This window comes from Marmota marmota, unplaced genomic scaffold (genome assembly GCF_001458135.2).
Source record: "Marmota marmota marmota unplaced genomic scaffold, marMar, whole genome shotgun sequence".
NCBI classification, from domain to species: domain Eukaryota; kingdom Metazoa; phylum Chordata; class Mammalia; order Rodentia; family Sciuridae; genus Marmota; species Marmota marmota.
This window is the reverse complement of record NW_026000196.1, coordinates 18,098,896-18,121,533: the sequence shown is the minus strand read 5'-3', so window position 1 is coordinate 18,121,533 and position 22,638 is coordinate 18,098,896. Positions and strand designations below refer to the sequence as shown.

Sequence of the window (22,638 nt, the reverse complement as noted above, 5' to 3'; positions counted from 1 at the left end):
GCTATTTTTTCCCACTTGATTGCTCACCTTCAGACTTAGTGGTAAGTTTTCTATTTAAGTTTCTATTTTTTTTTTATGTAGTTAAGTTCATGAACCATTTTCTGCATAATTTCTAACCATGGTGTGAAGGGTCCCTGTAGGTTCTCCTCGCACCAGCATGGACCCAGGTCAGGAGGAGAGTTTGGAGAGGTAGGTTGGGTGGTAGAGGAGAGATGGTGTTCTGGCAAAGTAGTCTGGCTGCAGTAAACACAAGGCACAGGCACTGGGTGGGGCACATACAAGATCTGGTTTGCATTTGGGGGGTAATTAGGCAGCTGTGGGGCCCTGAGAAGAGAGGAGAGGGAGAATGGGGATCTCTAAGACCATGCTGAGAGGCCAGGATGGAGCAAGACTGTGGAGTGGGCAGGAGGTATGGACCTCCAGTTCCCCAGGACTTGGCCCAGGCTTGTAAAGGGAAGTGGGGGATTTGTTTTCCCAGGCCTGTGACTGACGGTCTTTGTTTCTGCTCATGGACACCGGTATGAGGCAGCCTGCAAGCTGGTAGCAGAGGGCTGAAAACGGGCTGTCCGTTCCCACCCGGGACAGTGAGTGAGCTGGGAAGGACCCAGGTGTGTAGCTGTCCCAAGCACTCAACAGACAAGAGACCGTGGTTTCATTCTTGAAGGTCTGTTTATTTTCAGATAAAAGGAGTCACATCTGCCTGCACACCCCACAAATCATAAGTTGGACTTTTATAATTTAATTTTAGAAAAAGGTTCATCACCTTGAGCTGGAATGTGGTCTCACATTTGGACTTCCACTCTGGTCAGGCAGTCTCAAATGGCAAGTCTTGGCAAAGGTGGGGATATGGGTGCGTACGATTTACAAAACTGCTCCCTGTCGTGCCCATACATCCCCGGTTAACAATTTCACTTTTCATAGTCTGCTGTCCATGTGTGCAGTAAATGTTGAACAAATACATAATTTGGTAGAAGCCCCATACCATGTGATTTCACAACCAGAGGCCTGACCACTGAGATATTACTTAATTTGCTAAAGTGATAAACATGTGCAAACAAACAGGGCTTGTGCTCAGCTGTGCCCAAGTTTATCTTACTAAGCATAAACACAGGGCCCTTTGCAAATCCTGCTGACTAGGTTTCTCCTTCCTTTTGTTGGTGGGAGAAGAATGTAAAGGCCAGCGGGTGCCCTCGCACGGGGTTTTCCGGCCGTGGCACTTAAGGGAGCTCATTCATTCCTTAAGCTTGGGCGACTCTCCGTGCCCAGGGTCCTTCTGGGGGTTTCTCACACAGAGACTTTGCCCAGATAGATACCCGATCTCAGCTCGCTCAAGCAGGGCCCCATGCTCTGGGGACTTGAGCTTGGGAAATGGGCCGAGTGACTGGGGTCTCTACGGGGGAAGGGCCAGGGGTCACAGCCCTCCTCCCATCCTGCCCTGAACGGCTCCTCAACAGGGAGGCTCTAGTGTAATTCCATCTGAGACAGGGAGGGCCCATTATGCCAGGAAGGCCTGGCCCCCCTTTGTGGGACCCAGCCTAGAATGGGGTCCCTCCCACTCCTGGAAGCTGATGGAGGAGGCCCCTCCTGACCAGACCCCACTGTCTTCCCTTGGGCTCTAAAACCAGCAATAGGGGGACAGGGTATTCAGGTAACTGCCCTGCAGAACCTGAGAACTCCCAAACCACAGCCAGGCAGGTAACTTCTCAGCACTTAGCAGCACAGGGTTCAGGGCAGAACTCCATCCGTTCTCTGGATCCTGGGAGGGCTGCAGACAGGGGGCTCAGGCGGCACCCCTGGGGCCAGCTGGCTCCACGCTTGGGTCCTTCCAGGGGAATTACCTTCTCTTGCGTGTGCAAGCCTCCAGCCGGCCCAGCTCCTCGTAGGACTGGTAGAAAATGTCAAACTCCCTGGCGCCCCAGCCCCTCCAGACAGCCAGGCACCACTCTGTGTTCTCGTTTTCAAAGCCGCACACCACCGTATCCTTTGCCACCACAGCTGCGTCCACCAGCACCCTGCAGAGAAAGGGGGTCTGAGAAAACCCATAGGGGTCCCCACTTAGTGGGGGACAGTACAATCACCCTGCACACCTTGGAGTGGACAGAGCTGGCTAAGGGGGTTGTGTGTGTCCCCGTCTGGCTTTGGGATGTGCTTGGATGCTCCCATGTGGTTGCAGCCTGGAGACTGAGCTTTATATGAAGAGTCCCGAGGGGCTGAGGGCAGCAGTTCATGCTAATGGAAATTATCAGAAAGGGACCAAGACCCTGGAAGGCCACTGATGCAACCAGAGCAAGCACCTTTCGTGCCTTCTTCGACCTTGAAGTGTTCAGAAAATACCATTGACCTGAACTCCTGCTGGTGAACGGCCCACTATGGAGTCTGGGCTTGTCAATTCCCTTGCCAAAAGCTCAGTGGGATTCTTCTTCTCTCACTGCACTTCCACGTGCTTGGAGGACACAGGGTAATACATTAGGTAGAAAGCCTGCTGCCCCACAGTCATAACTGTATACGATTTTTTTTTTGGTTTTGTGCATGATCTGTGTGTGCATAAGTTTCCCTTTGGGCCACAGTAGGCAGCTCCTCCATGGACTTCCTCTGCTGGTGGTCTCTCTATGGGCTGGTGGCCCACCTCTAGGAATGTACTATCTATGTCTTCTCTTTCTGGGTCCAGTATATGTGCCTTGCTGAGCACTGAGTGCCTTCTGTAAATCAGGATGTCCAGAAGCCTTCCACTTCCTAGTGGCCTTGCCAGGTCCTGACTCTGAGCTGCTGCCCAGGGTCTTTTTCCCTATAACCTGGCTTTTTAGAAAAACCTAGCTTTGGGGGATGAATATGAAAAAGAATACCAGGTAAAACTTAAGGGACACTAATGACAGGAATTCCAAGGTTCACTGAGCTGGGTTCTGCAGACCCACTTGATCCCAGAAGTCCAACCTGCAAGCTGGGAACTAGTTCAGCTCAAGGCTTCTGTCCAAATCTCAGCCAGGGCTGGGGATCAAACCCCAATATCACTTCTATAAGCACTCACTGACCAAGGGTCACTGGCTCCAGGACTCGCCGAGAAAGCTCAATGTTGGTGGACAAAGGAGTAGAATTGCCATGGATGTCTCTTTGGTCATAGTCATGCTCTGGGGGAAACAGACTGAAAGGGATTTCTCTAGCCCCTTATGTTCCAGACGAAATAAAACCCTTGCCCCTGGATTTCTGCTCACACTGCATAGAAACAGGACTAATGTGACGTGGAGGTGTTCCAGTGTGTGCATGTGTGTGTGTATGCACAAACACACCCACATGTGCCCACACAAATATGTTTGAACGGAGGGCGCTTTTCACAAGAGAGATTTACCATGTGGGGCCTCAGAGTCAAAGTGAGGAAGCAGACACCACTAGAAACTGTAGTCCTGCGCCAGTCTTTCCGTGGAGACCATGTTCTGGACAGGCCTTCCCGCCCTGACAGCCTCCTGGTGGACACAGACATGCCTGTTTAGAGTCATGCCCCCAGGCTTGGAGATGGCAAAGAGTGGAGTGTGCCTGTGTCATCTGGCCCTGCCTGGTGCTAAATGGGTAGGAAGGTCACCTCTGGCAGGGCTCTCCTCCTTGGCAGGAAGGATACTTTGAATCACCTGGAGGGATCCCTATTTTAATTGCAATTGGACTCTTGTCCTAGAGGCACCCACCCAGCAAGGTGCTTGATCTACAAGTGCACTGGGTACTCCAGAAGCAGATGGCCCTGGCCAGTGGCTAATGCTCTATATACTGGTATTTGCTGAGCTCCTGGGAGCTGCCTGGAGGACCCCATCTTGTTCCTGTTTTACCTGTGGCTGCAACCACATGTTGTTGGATGGTGTTTACTTGTGGGAACAGAAGGGCAGGAGGGACATCAGGCTGTCCTATAGGACCTGGGGTGGGGTCTCAGGTTCCCTACACTGCTCCCCTGGATCCCACAGAAGCCCCTCCCTCAGCCTTACCCATGAGGAGTCAGCTCTCGGGCTTTTAAGACAGCAATGACACGTCCCCGCTGGGCACCTGAATCCTTCTCCAGGCCAATGACAATAACATCTCCGCCACGCCTAAGAAACCAAAACCAAGAGGGGCAAGTGTTTGTGCATGGCTGGCCGTGCTCTCTGGGGGGATGGTGCTGTGTGCTGAAAGGCATGGCCGCCAAGTAACAAATGTGCAGTTTCTGCTAAGGTTTTAAGTTACGGAGAAGGTACAGCCTGTGAAGCAGATAAAGAACGTTCCCAGCAGGAAACCCAATCACAGTTGACTGTGGCTCTCCTTTCGGGGCACCATAACTCTCTAGTGGGCAGATGAGCTTTTTCTCTGTGGCCATTCTAAGATTTGCTAAGGAGATCACTCCCGATTCCAAAACTGAGGGAGCAAATCCTTGGAAGAATAGGCCCTGGTGGGTCTGGACATTATCTTTAAAGGAAGCCACAGGGTTCTGCTCGCCTCATCCCCAGAGCAAGAGCCGTGGCAGCACAGGATGGCGACCCTCCGCCCCCACCAGGAAACTTACCTGGGGACCCAGATGAGGTCTTTGACAGCGAGAACCTTCACAGCCTGCAGGTGCTGGCTGAACGTCTCCCCGTCCATGGGGGTCAGGTCGTGCTCAGACCTGTCGGAGGCAGCACTGGGCTCCTGCAGCCTGTCTGAGTCCTCATAGTCAGTGGAGAAGGGCACACTGGAACAGCTGGCTGGGGAGCTGGGCAGGCTGGAGAGGGACCTGGTGGCCCTGTGAGGTGGGGAAGAGGAGTAGGAGGACATGGAGCAGTAGTCGGTCAGCGAGTCCTGGTGGGTCAGGATCTGCGTGCCCAGCTCCTCGCTGTACATTATGCTCACGTCTGCTATGAAGTCTCCATTGGGCCCCTTCAGGCTGGTTGTGTGGCTGCACGGGGGTTCCGGGCCTGAGGGTCGCACGGGAAACATGTCCCTAAGGGGGCTGGGGTCCCCGCAGAAGTATCGGGCACACAGCTGGTAGGTGGCCGAATGGTACATAACCAAGGAGTTGGCCTTGTCGTCCAGGCACCAGACAACCTCCTCCCCCCTGCAATCTGAGCTGCACACAACTGACATGACAACTGAGGGGGCCACATAGGGCTCCAGCCGCCTGCTGATGTCCAGGGCTATGCAGTCAATGACAAGGAGGCCCGGCCCGTTGCTGTACCAGACCTCGGACCCACTGTTGACCACCTCCATGGCCTTCACTGGGTAGGGGTTCTGCCGTGTGTCTTCGTCAGGGATGCCAAACTTGGACCTGTTGGCTGTGTGGGAGCACAGGTAGCAACAGCTGTCATTCGGGGTGCCCCGCACCACGGGAAACACAGCTACAAGCCCATCAGCCAGGCCAGCCAGCACCAGGAAGGAATTCTGTGGGGAGGAGAAAGGGACGCATGAGGCCTTTTGGTCCCCCCATTCCAGGAAAGAGAATGCAAACCAGACTCATTTTATATTTGCCCCAGGTGGGCACATGATTTCCACTAATGCACCCAGAGAAGCAAAGCTCTTAGAAAGGCTGGGGTTGCTAGCAGAAGCCTTTAGGCTAGGATACAGAGGAGGTGCAGCCTTGGCCCAGCAGAGCCACCCCCAAACTCCTTCCTATGTGGCAAAGGATGTGCAGCAGAGGAGCAGGGCCTACATGACCAAGTGCGGATGGATGTCAGCTGGACCACGTACCCACCCCTGCTGGGGCTAGCTTCCTGCGGCATGAGCAGCAGGAAGCTGCCTCTCCTTTGAGGCCACCAAGACCTCCCTGAGAGGCAGAGCATGGTGCCCTCCCTCCTAGGAACACTGCTTAATAACATGACAGAGCTGTAGGCATCCTGGGGGTTCACCCACGCTAGGCAGCATGCTCCATGAAAGCAGAGACCACGTCCCTGTGCCCACCACTGTCCCCTGGGCACTGGCCTGGCACAGAGAAGAGCTGTCTCATCCATCTCTGTGGCCCTGGTACTCCACAGAGTTTTCTCTTCAAATGGATAATACATGTTTGCTGAACTTATTCTGGAAGAAATCCCTCCCAACTCAACTCTCTCCTAAAAGTATGTCCTGGCCTGATTTCCAGCTTGACTCCTCCTCTGAAATGCCCATGGGACTGCTGACATTGATGGGGTCTCTAGGGTTCCCCCAGGCCTGCAGTGGAGCATGACCTCTTCTGCAGTCACCCAGCGGAGGTCTCTGGGCAGAGGCCAATGTTGCAGGGATAGTGTTGAATGCTGGGCCCACCCCAGGCTTCCCCAGGGCAGCAGGGGTGGGCAGAGCTCCACAGAACAAAGGCAGAGTCAGGACGCAGCAGGATCCAGGCCTCCTGCCAGGGAGGGTGAGCGGCAGAAAGCAGCTTTGTTGGGAGTCAGGGCAAGTCAGGGGGTTGGGCTGTCCAAGGTAACCGAGTGACTGGCCTGGGACTCAACATCCAGGGAAAGAAGCTTGAAGAAAGTTTATCAAAATCCACCTTTGGGATTTTTGGAAGGATTTTAGAAAGCGGCCAAGGCAAACAGGCTTGCAGTTCTATCTGCAGTCCTGGTTCAGCCTGGCCCGCGTGGTGAATGCCACGTCCTGGCTGGGTGAGAACGTGCACGTGCAAGAATGCAGGGGTCTGCCCTGCATGGCCGTGGGCAGGACGGCCTCCGAGAGGGCGGGCACCCCTCACAGGAGGCTCTGCACAGAGCCGGCTTTATTCCCCCTGGTCGTGTGGGAGGTGGCACCCTGGCTTGGGGCTCTGGCCAGCGATGGCCTTCAATAACGCTTTGTGTCCTGCTCTCCTGTGCTCTGGTACAGGCCAAGCTGCCCAGCCCCAGGCATGGGGCCACAGTCATAAATGATCCTGAGGTTCATTTCATACCTGTTTCTTCTTCTTCATTTTTAAAGAAATGAAACTGGAGCAGGGTGAAGAGAACTCATTTATTTTGCAACTGTCAGGGGGTCGTAATAACACAAGTGCACCCGCCTAGAGCTCTGGGAACGTTAAGCCCAGAGATCCACTTCACTATCTCTTAATATCCCCATTTTACAGATGAGGACACTGGAAAGGAATGATGACACTCAACACGTTTTAATAAGTGACACCAGGAAATGCATGCATTGGCAAGGGTGTCTGTGAATCAAACAGGTCCCTGGGGCGGAGTCAGAATTGCCTGAGCAGTGCCTGGATCCCAAGAGGGCCACAGAACCTGGGAAAGTCAGGCAGCTGCCTTCCACACAGTGCAGCTTCTGTTGGTGGGTCATGGCCCCTGCGATCTTGAGAACTGAATAGGAGGGAGTATAGAAGAGGTGTGTGTGGAAGACTGTTCCTGGCAGAGGCTGGATGGAGAGGTCCCAGCACAGTGTACTGCAGTATGGGGAGGGTCACGGAAGCCAGTGGGGTAGGGGATCTCTAGATAGCTCAAGGTGTGGCATAGCTGGCTGAGCCTGGGTTGAGGAGAGCACTACTTGGTCAGGCCTGGGAGGTTGAGGAGATGAGTCTGCCAGGCCACCCTGGGCAAAAGAAGAACTGAGGTCTGGGGTGGACAGTGAGAGGCTGAGAGGAGGCAGACAGAGGGGAGGAGAACTGGCTGCCCTACAGGTGAGAAGCTGGACCTGCCGGGACATGGTCACTGGTACTGGCCAGTGCTGGTGGAGAAGAGACTCCTGATGTCACTGCCATCACAAGGGCCTATGTGCATCTGGGGGCTTGCACCATTTGCTCCAAAATCACTGTCAGGGGTTGTGGCATTTGCTTGGGGTCAGTAGGCTTTCTATGCTAATGATGGCTAGCCACCAGTGTCTCTAAGGTGGACTAAGCCCATGTGCCCAGGGCTAGGTGATCCAAGAGGGTGTGGCTCTACTACTCCCCAGTCCAGACCAGGTGGGAGGCAGACCTGAACAGGGAGGGGAAGTCAGAGGCTCGCACGCCGCCCCCCCACTCACCTTTTTAATAATAGGTACGGCCAAGAAGCAGGTGACAATAGCTGGAGTGTCCAAGGCCCGCTGGGGTGTGTTCAAAGGGCACATGCCCTTGAGGCTGTAGATGTAGATTTTCTGGTCCTGCAGAGACAGACGAGCCCACTGTGAGACCCCGAGCAGAAGGGACTGCCATTTCCTACCAGGGTGCGCTTGGCCTCAGGGATCTCCTTTGTTCCTTAAAAACTAACTTGGGTTTCTGGTTGGTTGTTTATATATTTCTGCTCTTTGTAGAAACTTTGAAAAATACAGAATAGTCCAGAAGATAATAAAATTGCCCATAATCCATTATTTAGAGGAAATTACTCTTGGGGTTATAGGACACAGCACCTCTGTGGGTCTTCCACGGATGTTTATGTGTGTATGTGGTACTGACAAAAGTGGCATCATAATACAATGACAATACGCCAAGGCAGAGCCCTTGTTCTCACTTCCTCTATGAAGGATGATGTTGGAGCACCTCTTGATGGCCTGTCACCTGGGTGTACTGTAATTTGGCAAATCTGTTGTCAGAGAAACTCTAAGTTTTCACTACTATGGCTTATATGGGCATGAGTATTCTTATAGATTTCTCCGTGTGTGGGTGTGTCTTGTTTACTTTCTTAGGATAATTCTTAAAGTTGAAATGACCAAGGCTTAGGTGACATGACTATTTTGAAAATCTCTGGTCTGTATTTCAAACATATTTTCAAACATCACATAGAAAGATGGCAGCAACCTATCCCTTACCATAACTTCAGAGCATTTGTTTTGGGGCATTTCTCCCCAGAGTTTTTTAGAAGTCAGCTCCTTGGCTTTTCAGTGGTTCCCCTGACGTGAAGGCAAAAGGTTTTAGAGCTTAGAGGATGTGCCGTGTGGAACCAGCACATGTCACCAACCTTCTGGGTTTCTCCTCCTGCTGAGAGTCTACACCTGACTCTCCACCTGAGCTTGGCTGCCAGCAGCAGGTGGGGCTGAGCTCCTTGCTCACTTGCTGCTGCCTCGGGGCTGATGGCACTGCTCTGAGGACGGCCTGTGGATGACCTGGGGTTCCCTGAAAGTCATGTTGATGTGGGCATCCTTTATTTTTATGTATCTAGTTCCCCTGAAGGCTGCACTCTGGTAGAGCCTGCTCTGGGGGGTTACCTCAGTGGCAGTAGGCGGTTACCTCGGTGGCAGTCCACAGAGAGCTCTGGACCTTGAGCTGACAGCTCATCTTCATCCCAGCACAGGTCATCCTCTGCACTTCCAGAAGGCCTTTCTCAGTGTTTACCACCGTGTAGTTCCTGCGATCAGCAGCAACATGTAGTCAATTCCCCGTGGCCAAGGGGCCACCTCCCTCACCCATGCCTGGTATATTATATAATATAATGACCTTGGAGGAGGACATCACCTTTGGGACTTGTTTGCCCCTGGAAACTAGAGCACATCTGAGAGGTCAAGGTCCCCACTTTATGCCATTGGGTGGGCCTAGGTTCTGCCTGCTCAGTAGTGATGCTTGAACATTGCAGGGAAAGAATATTCCCAAAGGAAGAAAGATTTAAAAAAAAATATGTATTTCTTAGTTGAGATGGACACAATACCTTTTATTTATTTATTTTTATGTGGTGCTGAGGATTGAACCTGGTACCTCACACATGCTAGGTGAGTGCTCTACTGCTGAGCCACAATCCTAGCCTGACCTTTTTTTTTTTTTTTTTTAATGACTTTTGAGGGTTAAGAAAGTTGTTCCCAGCCTGAAGAAAAGTCACTTCCACCCAGACCACTCACTATCTAGCTATCTTTCAATGGCTAGACTGTGCCCACAAGGGTGGTCCCTTGAGCCGAGTAACAAGGCCAAAGCTAAAGACAAGACGGGTGAATTCCAAGTAGCCTGGTGTGGAGTCTCCAAACGTGTCCCCGTCATGAGTCCTCTGAGAGCTAGTGAGCAGTCATTTACGAGAGCTGGACCTTGGGTGAAGGCCTGGCAGTCCCGGCACCACTGCCTCCCTGACATCTCGGGTAGATGTCCCCTGTGTCCTCTGTACAGAAGAGGAGGTGAAGTCGGGGAGGCAGTTAGTTATGCGTCCCAGAGCGCACAGCTTTTCTCCCCAATCCGAGAGAGCAAGTTAAGCTAGTGATCAGGAATCCACACTGTAAGATGTTTCCTGCTGCCATGTTTTGGGAACCTCGCCATCTTTGACTGATAACACGTGATTTGCAGATGATAAGAATGGGCGAACAAAACAGCAAACCAAACTTTCTTCAGAGTAATATTTGTCCACGTTTTCTCCATTCTTTTTCCTCACATTGCAAACAGCTTTCACTTAGAAAAAAATTGAAATATGAAAGACAATAAATGTTATACCCCTATTCCTTCCAGTCAGAATTTTGTCACAGGTGGATTGTGTTTATCAGCTTGCCCTTTCTTTCCTCCTGCCTCCTTTCCTTCTGTAATTCAGGGATAAATCACAAGTTCTGCTCCACCCTGACTCTCCAGGCTCCCTGCCCTGTGCATCTGGCCGGAAGCCCTCCTCCCTTCCTGTGAGCTTGTCCTTCTTCAGGCTGGTGGGGAGCTTTCAATAACCTTCACAGGTTAACAAAGAGGCCTCTCTCTTCCCTCTGGGAATGAGCTTTCTGTGTCCTGAGCAGAGCTATCTCCAATACCCCACTGTGTATACAAGACTGAGAAGATAAAGAAAGCATCCCCAGGTGTGTGGAGCGGGGCCCAACCCAGCACCAGCAGGACAGGTCGGCTCCGGAATCCCTTTGACTATCTCAGAAGTCTCTGAGGACATTTTGTTTCTCATGTGTCAAACGTCCCAGGTTCATGTCCCACCCCAGACCTGGAATTGGCCACTTCTCCTCTGAGGTCTGCTTCCCTTCATTACTTAGAGACCACCATCTGGTCCTCGGGGTTCATGGGTATTTGGTTGCTTATTGTTTCTAGGTCCCTTCAGTGGGCACCAAACCCAAACATTTCCCAAGTCCATGCAATTTCAATTCAGAACTATAAGGTTTCTACTTACCTTAACATCCCATTCCCATTTTAGCTCATGCTGAAAATCATGGTTTCCAATGACAACAACATAATTACTCATTAACTTTACCCCACAACCACACGATATGTTAGAATAACAATAACACTGCCACCAAAAATGTCATTACTGAAGACAGTGTAATACACAGTCATCTCCTGTATCCACAGGGAATTGGTTCCAAGATCCACTGTCTCCATACACTCAGGTCCCTTATAAAAAAATGGCAAAATATTTTCATACTATCTTCCCACAGAGTTTAATCCTCTAGATGACTTATAATACTACAGTGCAAATGCTATGTAAATAATGCTCATACTCTATTGTTTAGGGAATAATGACACAAAAAAGTTTATACATGTTCAGTGCAGATACAATTAAAAAAAAATTTTCCCTCAGCAGTTGGTTGATCAGTGGGTAAGGAGGGCTGGAGGGCAGCTGTGCAAAACTGCTTTTTTTTTTTTTTTAATTTTTTTTTGGTACCAGAGATCAAACCCAGGAGCACTTTACCACTAAGGCATTTTTAAAATTAAAATTTTTTTAAAAAATTTTGAGACAGAATCTCACTAAGTTGCTTAGGACCTTGCTAAATTGCTGAGGCTGGCCTCAAACTTGTAATTCTCCTGCCTCAGCCTCCCAAGGTACTGGAATTACAGACATGTAAGTGCCACTATGCCTGGCTAAAAAATTGGTTTTTATTTTATCCTTAGAAGTATCCCAGCAGGATGGTATACTTATTGTCCTTTTTAGAATGACTCCTTTCATTAAGGCACCATTTTTTTTAGAGTGTGTCTATGTCACAACCCTCTGTCCCAGTGGCATAGACTCTGATGCACATGGTACCCAGACTGACCAGAGAGAATGGCAAAGTCCATTCCATTGGTCTCATTACTACCCAGGCTTCACTTTGTCTAGCCTTCCCTGACTTTGGCACCTGAATATGTTCGCCACAGGGCTCATCAGAAGGCTACTGTCAAAGATGTCTCACTAGGTAGGTGAGAGGCAACACACACTGGCTGAGACTGAAGGTTCTCGCACAAGATGGTGACTTCTCAGGGATTTGTCTTTGACACTTCCTTTCTCATGCCCTGGCCTCTGTGTCCTGGGACCTCCTGCTTGCTCTTCAGTGGTCTCTTCCCCCTCTATCCCAGCCACCCTTGCCCAAGGCTGCATTCCAGATCTTGCTGCTGCTACTGTGTCCCTCCTGCCCATGCCATGCCAAGCACCTGCTGTCTGACCACCTCCTCCAGGCTTGTCGGCTCACTCCGCCTCACACCATTACTCCCTGAAACTCTCTCTTACTCTACCTCGACCCTTGGCCTTCCCTGGTTTATGGCCTCACTTAGGTTCCAAGTCCTTCTCTGTCATACAATCACTTCCTTGAAGGCACCCTGCTCCTGTGCCTGACAAAACCCTGGCTGCTGAAAACCACCTCGTCGCCCCTTCTGCAATTTGAGAAGCGGAACAAGCTGGGGAAGGTCACATAACCAGGCTGGTGGGTCTCATTTCAAACCCAGGACCTCCAGCCTGAAGTAGGCCTCAGCACCACCCTGCGGCACCCTGGACTTCCCCAGGCCCATCGTGTACCCTCTCCTTCCTTCTGGAATATCTACAACCTCCCTCACTGCTTTTCTTCTTCCTGCCACTTCATTGAGTAAAGGAGCTACAACTGGACTTCCTATTGCAGGGTGATCCTCCTGCCTGGCTCTGGGTCCCCTCCTCTCACTCTGCAGTGACTTCACTGCCCACTGCAACATTATTTAATGTCCTGCATCACCAGGATGCAGACGGCTTCCTCTCAAAGCAAACTCTCCCTGACTTGTGTTCCCAACACACCATCCTTTTTTCCTTTTTTGCCTCTCTTAACCCTAAAACTGTACCGTGTGTCTGTACATACTCAGTTTTCTCTCTTCTTGCTCTCCTGAATGGACTCTCACAAAGTCTTGTTACCCTCTGTCCATTAAACAACGCTCACTGTGGTCATCGCTGATTTTCTGTTCTCCAATCACACCCCCAATACCAGTAGGACAGGACAGGCATCCGGGGGTTACCTGGATTCTTCTTTTCCATCCCAAAACACCACGGTGTATTCCTGGCCCTGGGATGAGAAGAAGGCTGTCTGCTTCCCACAGGGCAGCATGTACATGAAGGTGGCGAAGGTCGGGTCCTTCATCTGGCTCACCACGGACAAGGCCAGCGGGCGCTGAGGGACAGAGGTCTCCTGGTCATGAGCATGTCCATGCCAGTTCTGCCCATGAGATCCGCTGTCTCAAGTCAGGTGGGCATGAAGGAATTTGTCGTTCAGGACCAGATCCTAACAAGAGGCTCAGAGGATTTCAGGCACCAGAAACATACCCAGTTAGGCTTCTGGGTCATCACTGGCCAAGCATCTTGAGCTCAGCTGGTCAGGTCAGCCTAACCCCAACTATTTCATGCCATTCCTGAGGATATACACTCTTGTGAAGGGTTTTTCTCAGACCCTGTTTATTCTCAGTACATTAAACTAGCTCTGTCTGATTTGATAAATGAATTTAACCTTGAAACGTGGGGCTTCTCCCTATGAATAATAAAATAGCTTTACTACTGTACTGTGAACCTTGTTTCTCACAAGCAACCATTCCCCCCATTACTTTACAAAGAGATACTTAGATTCCCTCTGCTCTTGCATTAGAGGTTATGTTACTATAAAGGAATTGATACACATGTTGAATCGTGCTCAAAAGTTATGGATTTCAGAGCATTTTGGGTTTGGGGATTAGGTATACTTAACCAATAAAGTCTATGCAAATATCCCCAAATCTGAAAAAATCAAAATAAAGTTCATTTTTCCTGAGAATAATACACAAAATGATACTGGGTATGTTAGGGGCATTAAATATCTCTCTATAGAAGAGGTGATCAGAGAAGGTTGCCTGTGATTCTTAGCAAAGGGTGGTGGGCAAGCCATACACACATTTGCCATTGAGTCTGCCACAAGGACAGGGGTCCCAGGCCCCAGGCACTGTGCCCGCCTTCCCCTCTGTACCTTTTCTGGTTTTGTGTCCCAGCACTCCATCATGAGTGCCTGGAGTCGATGGAACTGCACTTCCTCTGGCTGCCCCAGAATGGGGCGGATGCCCTTGGACAGCTTCTTGGCAATCTGAAGCTGGTGGTGGCCCAATGCAGGACGCTGTCCCGACAGCAACTCGTAGAGCACCATCCCATAGGAGAACATATCTACCTGGGCAGAGAGGCAAGCCAAGTCAGGTCTCCTGCCTGAGCCCAGTGGCTTTTGGCAAGCTGGCCCTGAGGTGGAGGAGCAGGGAGACAGACACAATTAAACAAGGAAAACATGGGTCCTGCTAAAGGAAGACCACCAGTGATCCCTCCACCAATTCATCCATCTATCTCCATCTGTCCATCCAATCAACCATTGGTCTTTCTGTCCATTTATCTACACATTCTCCCATCTACCTATTCATGTATCCTTCCAACCACCTGTTCTTTTATTTATCTACCCATTTTCTATCCATCCATCTACCCATCCACGCATCTATCTGACTACCTGTCCTTCTGTGAATTTATCCATTCATCTTCCCGTATTTTATTCTTCCCATCCACCTATCTATCTGACTTCCTGTCCTACTGTCCATTAATTCATTCATCCCATCCACCCACCCATCCATTCATCCTTCTAACCAATAAACTCACAGTGAGAGCTTGCTAACCTCTAGGTATTGATTAAGGGCCATAATGATGGCAAGACCCTTGGCTTAACAGGTTTTGCAGAGGGGCTGTGTATGTAACTCACAGACTGGGAGTATCTCCTAGATTACAACCTGTGTCTCTCATTTTAATTTTCATAAAAAGGCCCACCAAGGAAAGAATTATACAGGCACCTGCATAACTTATAAGGGTCAAGAAATAACTTTCAGCAGGAGAATGGCTGAGAAAAGACTGGAAAAGTTTTAATGTGACTGTTTCTAATTAAAATCCAAGTTTTAGGGTGAACACCTTATCTGTGTTATGTGCTATGAAGAAGCTCTGATTTCTGTTGCTTTGATTTGACTTTTGTATCTTGAGCAACAAACACAGGTGCCAAGTTGATATGCTTAGGTCATTCTCAAAGCAACTAGTCAATGATCCATCTAAGAATCACCCAATAATCAGAAATTGCAGATGAGGGGAATTTCTATGCTGGGTGATTAATTAACAAGGCCAGTACTAGATGCAGCACAGTGTGGCAGAGATAATTTCAAGTTGTCTGAGTACTTGCATCTACCAGTTATCAGGGAAGAAGATAAACATTAGCTATTGTCTGAATTAAGACTGGCTATTCTGGGGCTGGAGTTGTGGCTCAGTGGTAGAGTGCTTGCCTAGCCCATGCAAGGCCCTGGGTTCGATCCTCAGCACCACATAAAAAAAAAATAAATAAATAAATAAAACAAAGATATTGTGTCTACCTACAATTAAAAAATATTTTTTTTTTTAAAAAAGACTGGCTATGCAATTGCCTGGGGAAGCCATAATGGTCCTGCTAGAATTTTCTGTCCTCTGGTTTGGCATTTGATTTGGCCAGCACCTTGTAGCCAGCCCCTATGGGCTAGTAGCCTTTATCACATTTACTCTATCTGCTTCTCAAGACAACCCTGCAAGGCTGGTCTTATGTCCTCATTTTGTACATCAAATGTCATAATTGAGTCCCAAATCCAGAGCCAGTTCTGTCTCAGACTCTTTACAGCCTGTACAATGTTCATGAATTGAGGTTTGACAATTCTGAGCCTAAGGAAAAGTCAACCTTGTCACGAGCAGATAGAGGCTCCTGCGTCCTTCCCACTTAAGCCAGAACCTCCCTCACTGAGCAAGGTCAGAGCAAGGTCAGAGAGAGAGAGAAAAGTGCTGAGGGGCTGCTGAGCTGGGAAGCTCCAAGGGGCCGTTAGGACTGTTTGGCTGGCCTCAGAAGGGACTTGGGGCGGGGCCAGGGACAGCAGTGGGTTGGGCAGGTACCTTCTCATCATACACGATGCGAGGCCTGATCTCTGGGGCCTGGTAGCCAGGGGTGCCCTCCACACCCAGGGCTCCCTCATGAAAGGACTGCCGTGAGATCCCGTAGTCAGACAGCTTGATGTTGATGTGTTCCTTGACATCCAGGGACCACACCAGGATGTTGTCCGACTTCAGGTCACAGAAGATGATGTTCTTTTTGTGCAGGTAGGCCAGGCCTGAGGCAATCTGGTAGGCTATTTTTTGGGTGAGCATGTGTCCCAGGGGCATAAAGGAAGAATCTTGCAAGAAGAAAAAAATATAACAACTTTAAAATCCATCAAAATTTCAATTTTTTTTTGGAATAAAATGAACATTGTGGTAACTGTCTCCCATTCTTCCATTCTCTCTCCTGCTATCGTTTGTTCCCAAAGGCCCGTGTGTTAAAGTCTTGATTCCCAGCCTGTAGCACTACTGGGAGGTGGTGGCACCTTTGAGAGGTAGGACCTAGTGGAAGGAAGTTAGGTCACTGGGAGCATGACCTTGAAGGGCCTAAGGGGACCCTGGTCCCTCCCCTCTCCCTTTCTGCTCCCTGGCCGCCCCGAGGTGGGCTGCCTTCTCTCCCACCATGATGTACTGCCACCACTGGCCCAAGGCAACAGGGCCAAGCAACCAGGGATTGAAACCATGAGCCAAAATAAATCTAGCCTTCTTTTAAGTGGCTTTTGTCAGCTATTCTGTCTCAGTGGTGAAAAGTTGGCTAATCCATCTCCCAATACTCTAAGTCCCACTGGTGCGGGCTATTTTTCAAGATGGACAGAGAATGTTCTTTTTAAATGAAATGGTATTTCAAATAGAAATGCTCCTGTGAGAGCTCCTTTCATGCCATCTCATGCTTGGAATTGCTGGTGTTTTCACTACAAGGGCAAGGATTCAAAATCCCATTAGTTCATGTCAGGTCAGGGTGGTCTCGCTCTGGAGAACAGAGCTGCAGATACAAGAAGTTAATTTAAAATTTTCCCTTTTCACGGAGGGAGAAGGGACTGATTTTAATACCATTTCTTCTTTAGTCCAAAGATAGCAACTTTCATTCTTTTGGCAGCTCTTTGGAGTTTAGTCAGCATTTCTCAAGGTAAATTCCTTTTAAATTTCTTAAAAGATTCAGATATGTTACAACGGAACCCAGGGTCTCAGACTTGACAATGGTGGGCAGCATAGTGCCTTAGTCAGAGAAGGGATTTAGTTTCGTAGCTGGTGGGCTTGGGGTGCCAGCTGCTATAATTTGGGCCCACCTGGGGCTGCCTCATTTAAGCTCGATGCCCTCTCTAGGGGCTATTATTATCTCTCTTATAGGAAAGTAAAATAAGCAGGTTATGGCAACCAGGATTTGGAACCTGGTTCTGTGACTCTAGAGTGGGAGGTCCTCAGGCCCTACCAAAGTCACCATCAAGGGTTTAGGCCTGGTGGGGAGCCTTGCCATGGGACTGGGTCACTGAGACCACCTGTGGCTCTCTACTTTTGTACCCAGACAGCCGGGTCAGCCTGGTGGGAGGCCTTGGGCCCACGGCCTCCCTGAGGCCTGCCCTGCCAGCCCCACTGTCCTGGTGGCCTCCTGGAGGCAGGGCCCAGGCAACCCCCTGGAGGCTGTCCTCTGAGTGGCCCGTACCTTTGGCGTTCTCAGACAGCACCGTGTTGAGGCTGCTGAGCGGGGCGAGCTCCAGGGCGAAGCAGAGCGGGTGGATGCTGATGCCGATGAGCGACACGATGCAGGGGTGCTGCAGGGCGTGCAGCATGCTGGCCTCCTGCCGGAACTCCGAGAAGTTCTTCATGGCATCTGTGGCCCGCAGGTGCCTCAACATGGTGTCTGTGGGGGACAGCATGGCCTTTAGCCACCCAGGGAGGACAAAGGGCTTGGGCATGGGTGAGGCAGCCTCCCAAGGGCCACATGACAAGGGGGGCCTCGCAGGATGGGAGGGGTCAGGTGGGGCAGGGATTTACATCTTAAGGCACACACTGAATAAGGGATTGCAATGTCATTGCCCAGAATTTGGCACCAGGGGGTGGTACCGTGGGCTGATGCTAAGCCCCCTCCTTTTCAAGCACTAAATGTGGCCCTGTAACTTTTGGCAGTCGCCGAGTACCCACTGAGGGCCACCTGGCCCTCTTGATGGAGGACTGCCACATGTGCCCACCCTTGTCACCCAGAGAGGGCTCTCACCCCAGACCCATGGTTCACTACCTAGGAGTCCCAATTATGTCTTCTTTCTTTTGCATCTGTGGCATCTCACTCAGCAGCTGAGTCAGGAAATGTCTGGAACAAGTCCCCTTAACAAGGCCCCTTCCTCTGTCCCCTCAAGGATGCTAAGGCTTAGGTTGCTGCTAGTAGCCAGGATCCCTAAAGGTGGAAACCACCAGAGCCCAGGGCCACTGGCCTGTGACAATCATCTCAGGCCAGAGGAGACAGGTCCGGGAGGTGGTGGGTGATTTCCAACTCTACACTGTAAACTTCTTCCATTACCCTTAAAATGCATGACAGCCTGCACGAGACCCTGGAGGGGTCAGGACACTGCCCGCCGGGTGTGACCCGCATACACAGAATCAGCTGGGCCCTAGGCCACCAGGCAGGGTGCATGCAGGCCCTGTTTGTCCTCTTGTGTTCTGACTGTCTTGTCCTCTTGATTCTGTCTCTCCTCTATGTTTAGAAGTTATAATAGGTGATTGTTGGGGGTGAGAGTTTAAACAGCATGAAAATCTGCGTGTTCGAAGGCACTGGCTGTGCCAGATCTGTGTGTGCAGCCACTTGGTTCTTAAGTATAAAGGTTTTGTTTTCGACATTGGGTCCTTAACCCATTAGAAATTTATGGTGTGCAATAAGATTCAAATCTGCACTCCATTTGGTGTGTTTTCTCCCCTGACCTGCTGTATCATCTCTGCAGTCCGCCAGCTCCCTGCCTGTGCAGGCCTAGGCCTGCCCCAGAAGGAAATGGCCTTAATGTCTGCAGATTCACGTCATGACATTTTCAGGGCAGTCCTCTGCGCTTTGTCTTCTGTTGTCAATGTTCTCAGTTCTAGGATTTTCTCATTGCACGTGCATTTTACAGTTAATCAAATTACATGTAGATACGCCCTGTTGGGATTTAGAGGAGAACTAAATGGAATGATACGCTGGTTATTCCTTGATACCACATGGTTTTTATTTTATGGTTTTTATCATGGAGCACGTTGCTAATGGGCCCTTGTTGTATATTGGGACACTGCTGAATTTGGATGCTCTTCTCATGTCTAGCAATTTCAGGAAGCCCTGACTGGCTCTGACATTTGTCAACCAAGTCTGTTAGATCTTCTATGCAGAAAGTCACAGTCTCTTCAGACAATAATAAGTTTGTCTCTTCCTTTCTATGTTCTGTATATTTGTCTGTGATTCTAATTTTGCTACCAGGAGTATAAATTAGCTTTATGACCGTACAGTTGACCTATTCTGAGCCAGGGGCAGTGGAAAATGTGATTTTCAGCAGGCTGGATGGAGGACTGGCTGGGCATTACATGGCACCACGGTTGGAACATGTCCCCTGAAGTTCACATTTTGAGAGCTTCATTCTCAATGCAATAGTGTGGGAGCTGGAGCCTCATAAGAGGTGACAAAGTCAAGAGGGATCTGTCTTCACAAGTGGATTCCTGTGGCTGTCTCAGGAGTGGAGTATTATCACAGAAATAGGCTTATTATAAAATAGAGTTCGGCTCTCTTTTTGCTGTCTGGCTCTCAGACTTTCTTAACCTTCAAAGGCCCTCACCTGATGCCAGAGCCACCCTCTAGGCCTCCCAACCTCTAGGACCTGAGTACGTTTCTATTGCTTAGTAATCCCCAGCATGTGGTATCGTTACAGCAGCAGAACAGGACTAAGACAAATGGTGATGGGTTCTTCTTGGTGGAGAATATTCCTGAACCATCCATGATGCTTGGGGCTGAGTATGCTGCCTCTAAGGTGGGCAAGAGGAAGCTCCTTTCTTTGTGGTTGGGCAGTAGGGGAGAAGCATTCCAATCCATCCACTGGGAGTGCCCACCTTCCTATGCTCTGTGCCTGTGCCCGGCTCAGAGCAGACAGATAGGAAGGTGGTCTCTGTTCTTGGGGGGCTCTTGGCTAGACAGGAGACTCATCTCTAAGAGTGACCCCTAGGCCTCACATGGCTTGGCCTTCCAGCCAGTCCCCCAAACTGTCAAGCATGAAGCAGAGCTGCCTTGGGGCTCACGCTGGCCTTGCCCACCCTCCTTGCCTCCTATACCATATGTGTGTCACCTCAGGTGCCCCTGAGGTGGCATGGAGTTTGACCAGAGAAAGCAAATATCTGGGGGGGAAAGTAGTGTTGTGGTAGGGCCCCTGTTACCTGCTGGAACATTAGCAAAATTCTTAAATTTCTTGATGTGGAATCGCTTCACAGCCACAGGCTGGCCCTGGTACCGGGCTCGGTAGATGACAGTGCCACTGCCACCTTGGCCCAGGATGCTGCTCTCGTCCTCACTGTGCTCCAGCTTGCTGTTCTCCAGGAAGAGCCTGCAGCATACACAGCTCAGGGTCAACCCAGTGACCACACCCTGGGTCCTGGGCCAGGTCCTTTGTTCCCCACGTGAGAGTCACAGTTCAAGCTATCTGTGAGGATGGACCAATCTGGGTTAACCCTGGACCTGCCACATGCCAGTGGGCAAACCATACCTTGCCAAACCTCAGTCCCCTTCTCTGTGAAGTGGGCTCATAATAGGAGATGACCAGGACATTTTGATGACACCAGGCTGAGGGTACCAAAAATGGTGGGTACAGAACAAGGATCCCTTTGGATGTTTTACTCTGAAAGATTTTGTGCTTGGACAGTTAGCATCCCTCAGACTTACTCACACTGAGCTTGTCTCTCTACTTTTTATTATGCCAAGACTGTGTATGCTGCCATGCGCTGCCTGGCCAGGGTCCCCACTATCCCGATTTCACCCAAGGGCAGGGAGCGTCAGCCACCTCACTGGTCTTTGTGTTCTAATCCTAGTGAAGAAAGATTTCGACCAGGCTTTTGAAAATACTAGCAATTGCTCCTGGACTTGGCCTCCTCTGCAGATTCTTGGGGAGTCTGGAGGGTCTTGACTTAGAAGGCCAGGGCTGCATGGACCAGTGGCCTAGAGACTTCCCGGCAGCCCAGATGGAGGCCAGGACAGAAGGGGCAGGATGGCAGATCCTCTGTGGGCTTTGATGCTCAGAGGCTCTAGGGCTGGCATGCAAGGCCTGGGCCTTCATGGGTGCCCTTTGTTACCCCAGGTCTGAGCCGTTGCCAGGATTCTCAGAGTCTGCTTCTCATTCCTTGAGACTCCTCTTTCTCTTCAGAAACATTACAGTGAAAAGGCAAAGCAGGGAGCCAAGAAGGGAGGAGAAGGCAGCCAACCTGCTGAAGTTCACCTGAGTTCCCCAGCACCCTGGCAGGTGCCCCATCCAGGTGCCCCATCCAGGCAGAGGTGAATCCTGCACCTGGGCCTTCCTGACCCCACTGGCCTGGCCTGCAGATGGGGTTGTTTTCCATGACTTTAGGAATAGGTTTGTGGTTGTTCAGACTGCACAGCTCAATCACATCACCATCTACACCCACTGCAGCCCTTAGGGGCGTCACAAAAGATGGGCTGGAGTTGTTCTCCAAGCACCCAACAAAACCACCTCTCACCAAGGACAGGCATGGGGAGCTGTGGGAACACTGGGGATCCCTCTGGGGCTTTCTGTTAGGACCTGCACAGATTCAGGAAGTATATGCTTTTGTAGGAGCCACAGGGCAGAGTTCTGCCTGCCAAACTCCAAATTTGGGGGGTGTGATGGTTTGGGGCTGTAGTTGGGCCCCAGATGAAGTCTGGAGCACCTCTGTTGAACTGTGAATCCTATTCAGATTGTCAAGGTTTCCAACTTCCTGTCAAATAACTTCATTTCAGAATTCTACTACAGCCTGATTTGATTCAAACCAACAGGAACAGTACAATCTGGCTTCTCAAATTCCACACAGTGAATTCCACATTCAGTTGGGGTCTCTAAGCTAAGATGTAAATATAGCAAAGCACAACAAATGAAAATTCAAAAATTTGAGGGGGTCTCTAATTGGGCACCTCCCTAAAAATATCAACCTGATATTTTATCAGATTGTATATATGTATATATTGCATGTATATATTAAACTTCCCATGATCTCTGATAACTGAGAATCCTCCTCATGTTAAAGATCTAGGAATGAAGGGAAGTCATTTTGCAAGAGTCATTCATTTGTGAGATTATTGGGGATATGAAAAGAACTGCAGGAATTATCTAATGTAGGATGCATTTCCTTTGTTTATTTACTATTATCCTTTTGGTGCTGGGGATGGAACCTGAGCCACATGCAGGCTAAGCACGTACTCTATCACTGAACTCTACCCCCACTCCTCCTCAATTCAACAGTCAGCCAGAAGCATGTTTTGGAACCCAATTCTGCAAATTCACAGAGTATTCCACATCTGCTTGAAGCGATATAGAAAATGAGAATACAAATATTCTTGTGGGAAAAAAAGGGGGGAGAGTTAAATGTTCTTTAAAGAAACCAGATACAGCATGCATCCCTTTCAGTGAGAAATCAATAGGACTTTAGAACTCCAAAAATGCTGGGAGCCACTTGATATCTAATCATCTCCAGGGAGACCAAATCACAGATTTGGTTTCCTATCCACCAAAGAAGATGCCATGTTTTACTGAGG

At 50.0% G+C, this 22,638-nt stretch overlaps 1 protein-coding gene across 3 annotated transcripts in view; it reads right to left on the bottom strand.

Moving 5' to 3' along the window:
• Positions 1–650: 650 nt before the first annotated feature.
• Lrrk1 (leucine rich repeat kinase 1) overlaps positions 651–22,638 on the bottom strand; it is a 161,970-nt gene continuing 139,982 nt past the window's right edge. For all 3 annotated transcript variants that reach the window (XM_015493131.2, XM_048790365.1, XM_048790366.1), the window contains 10 exons: positions 20,277–20,443; positions 17,560–17,757; positions 15,918–16,195; positions 13,957–14,151; positions 12,983–13,134; positions 9,083–9,200; positions 7,903–8,019; positions 4,517–5,367; positions 3,966–4,067; positions 651–2,012 (listed from right to left, as the gene is read on the bottom strand). In XM_015493131.2, coding sequence (XP_015348617.1) covers positions 1,835–2,012; positions 3,966–4,067; positions 4,517–5,367; positions 7,903–8,019; positions 9,083–9,200; positions 12,983–13,134; positions 13,957–14,151; positions 15,918–16,195; positions 17,560–17,757; positions 20,277–20,443 — 2,356 coding nt within the window. In that variant the 3' untranslated portion in view covers positions 651–1,834. The remainder of the gene's footprint in view (positions 2,013–3,965; positions 4,068–4,516; positions 5,368–7,902; positions 8,020–9,082; positions 9,201–12,982; positions 13,135–13,956; positions 14,152–15,917; positions 16,196–17,559; positions 17,758–20,276; positions 20,444–22,638) is intronic.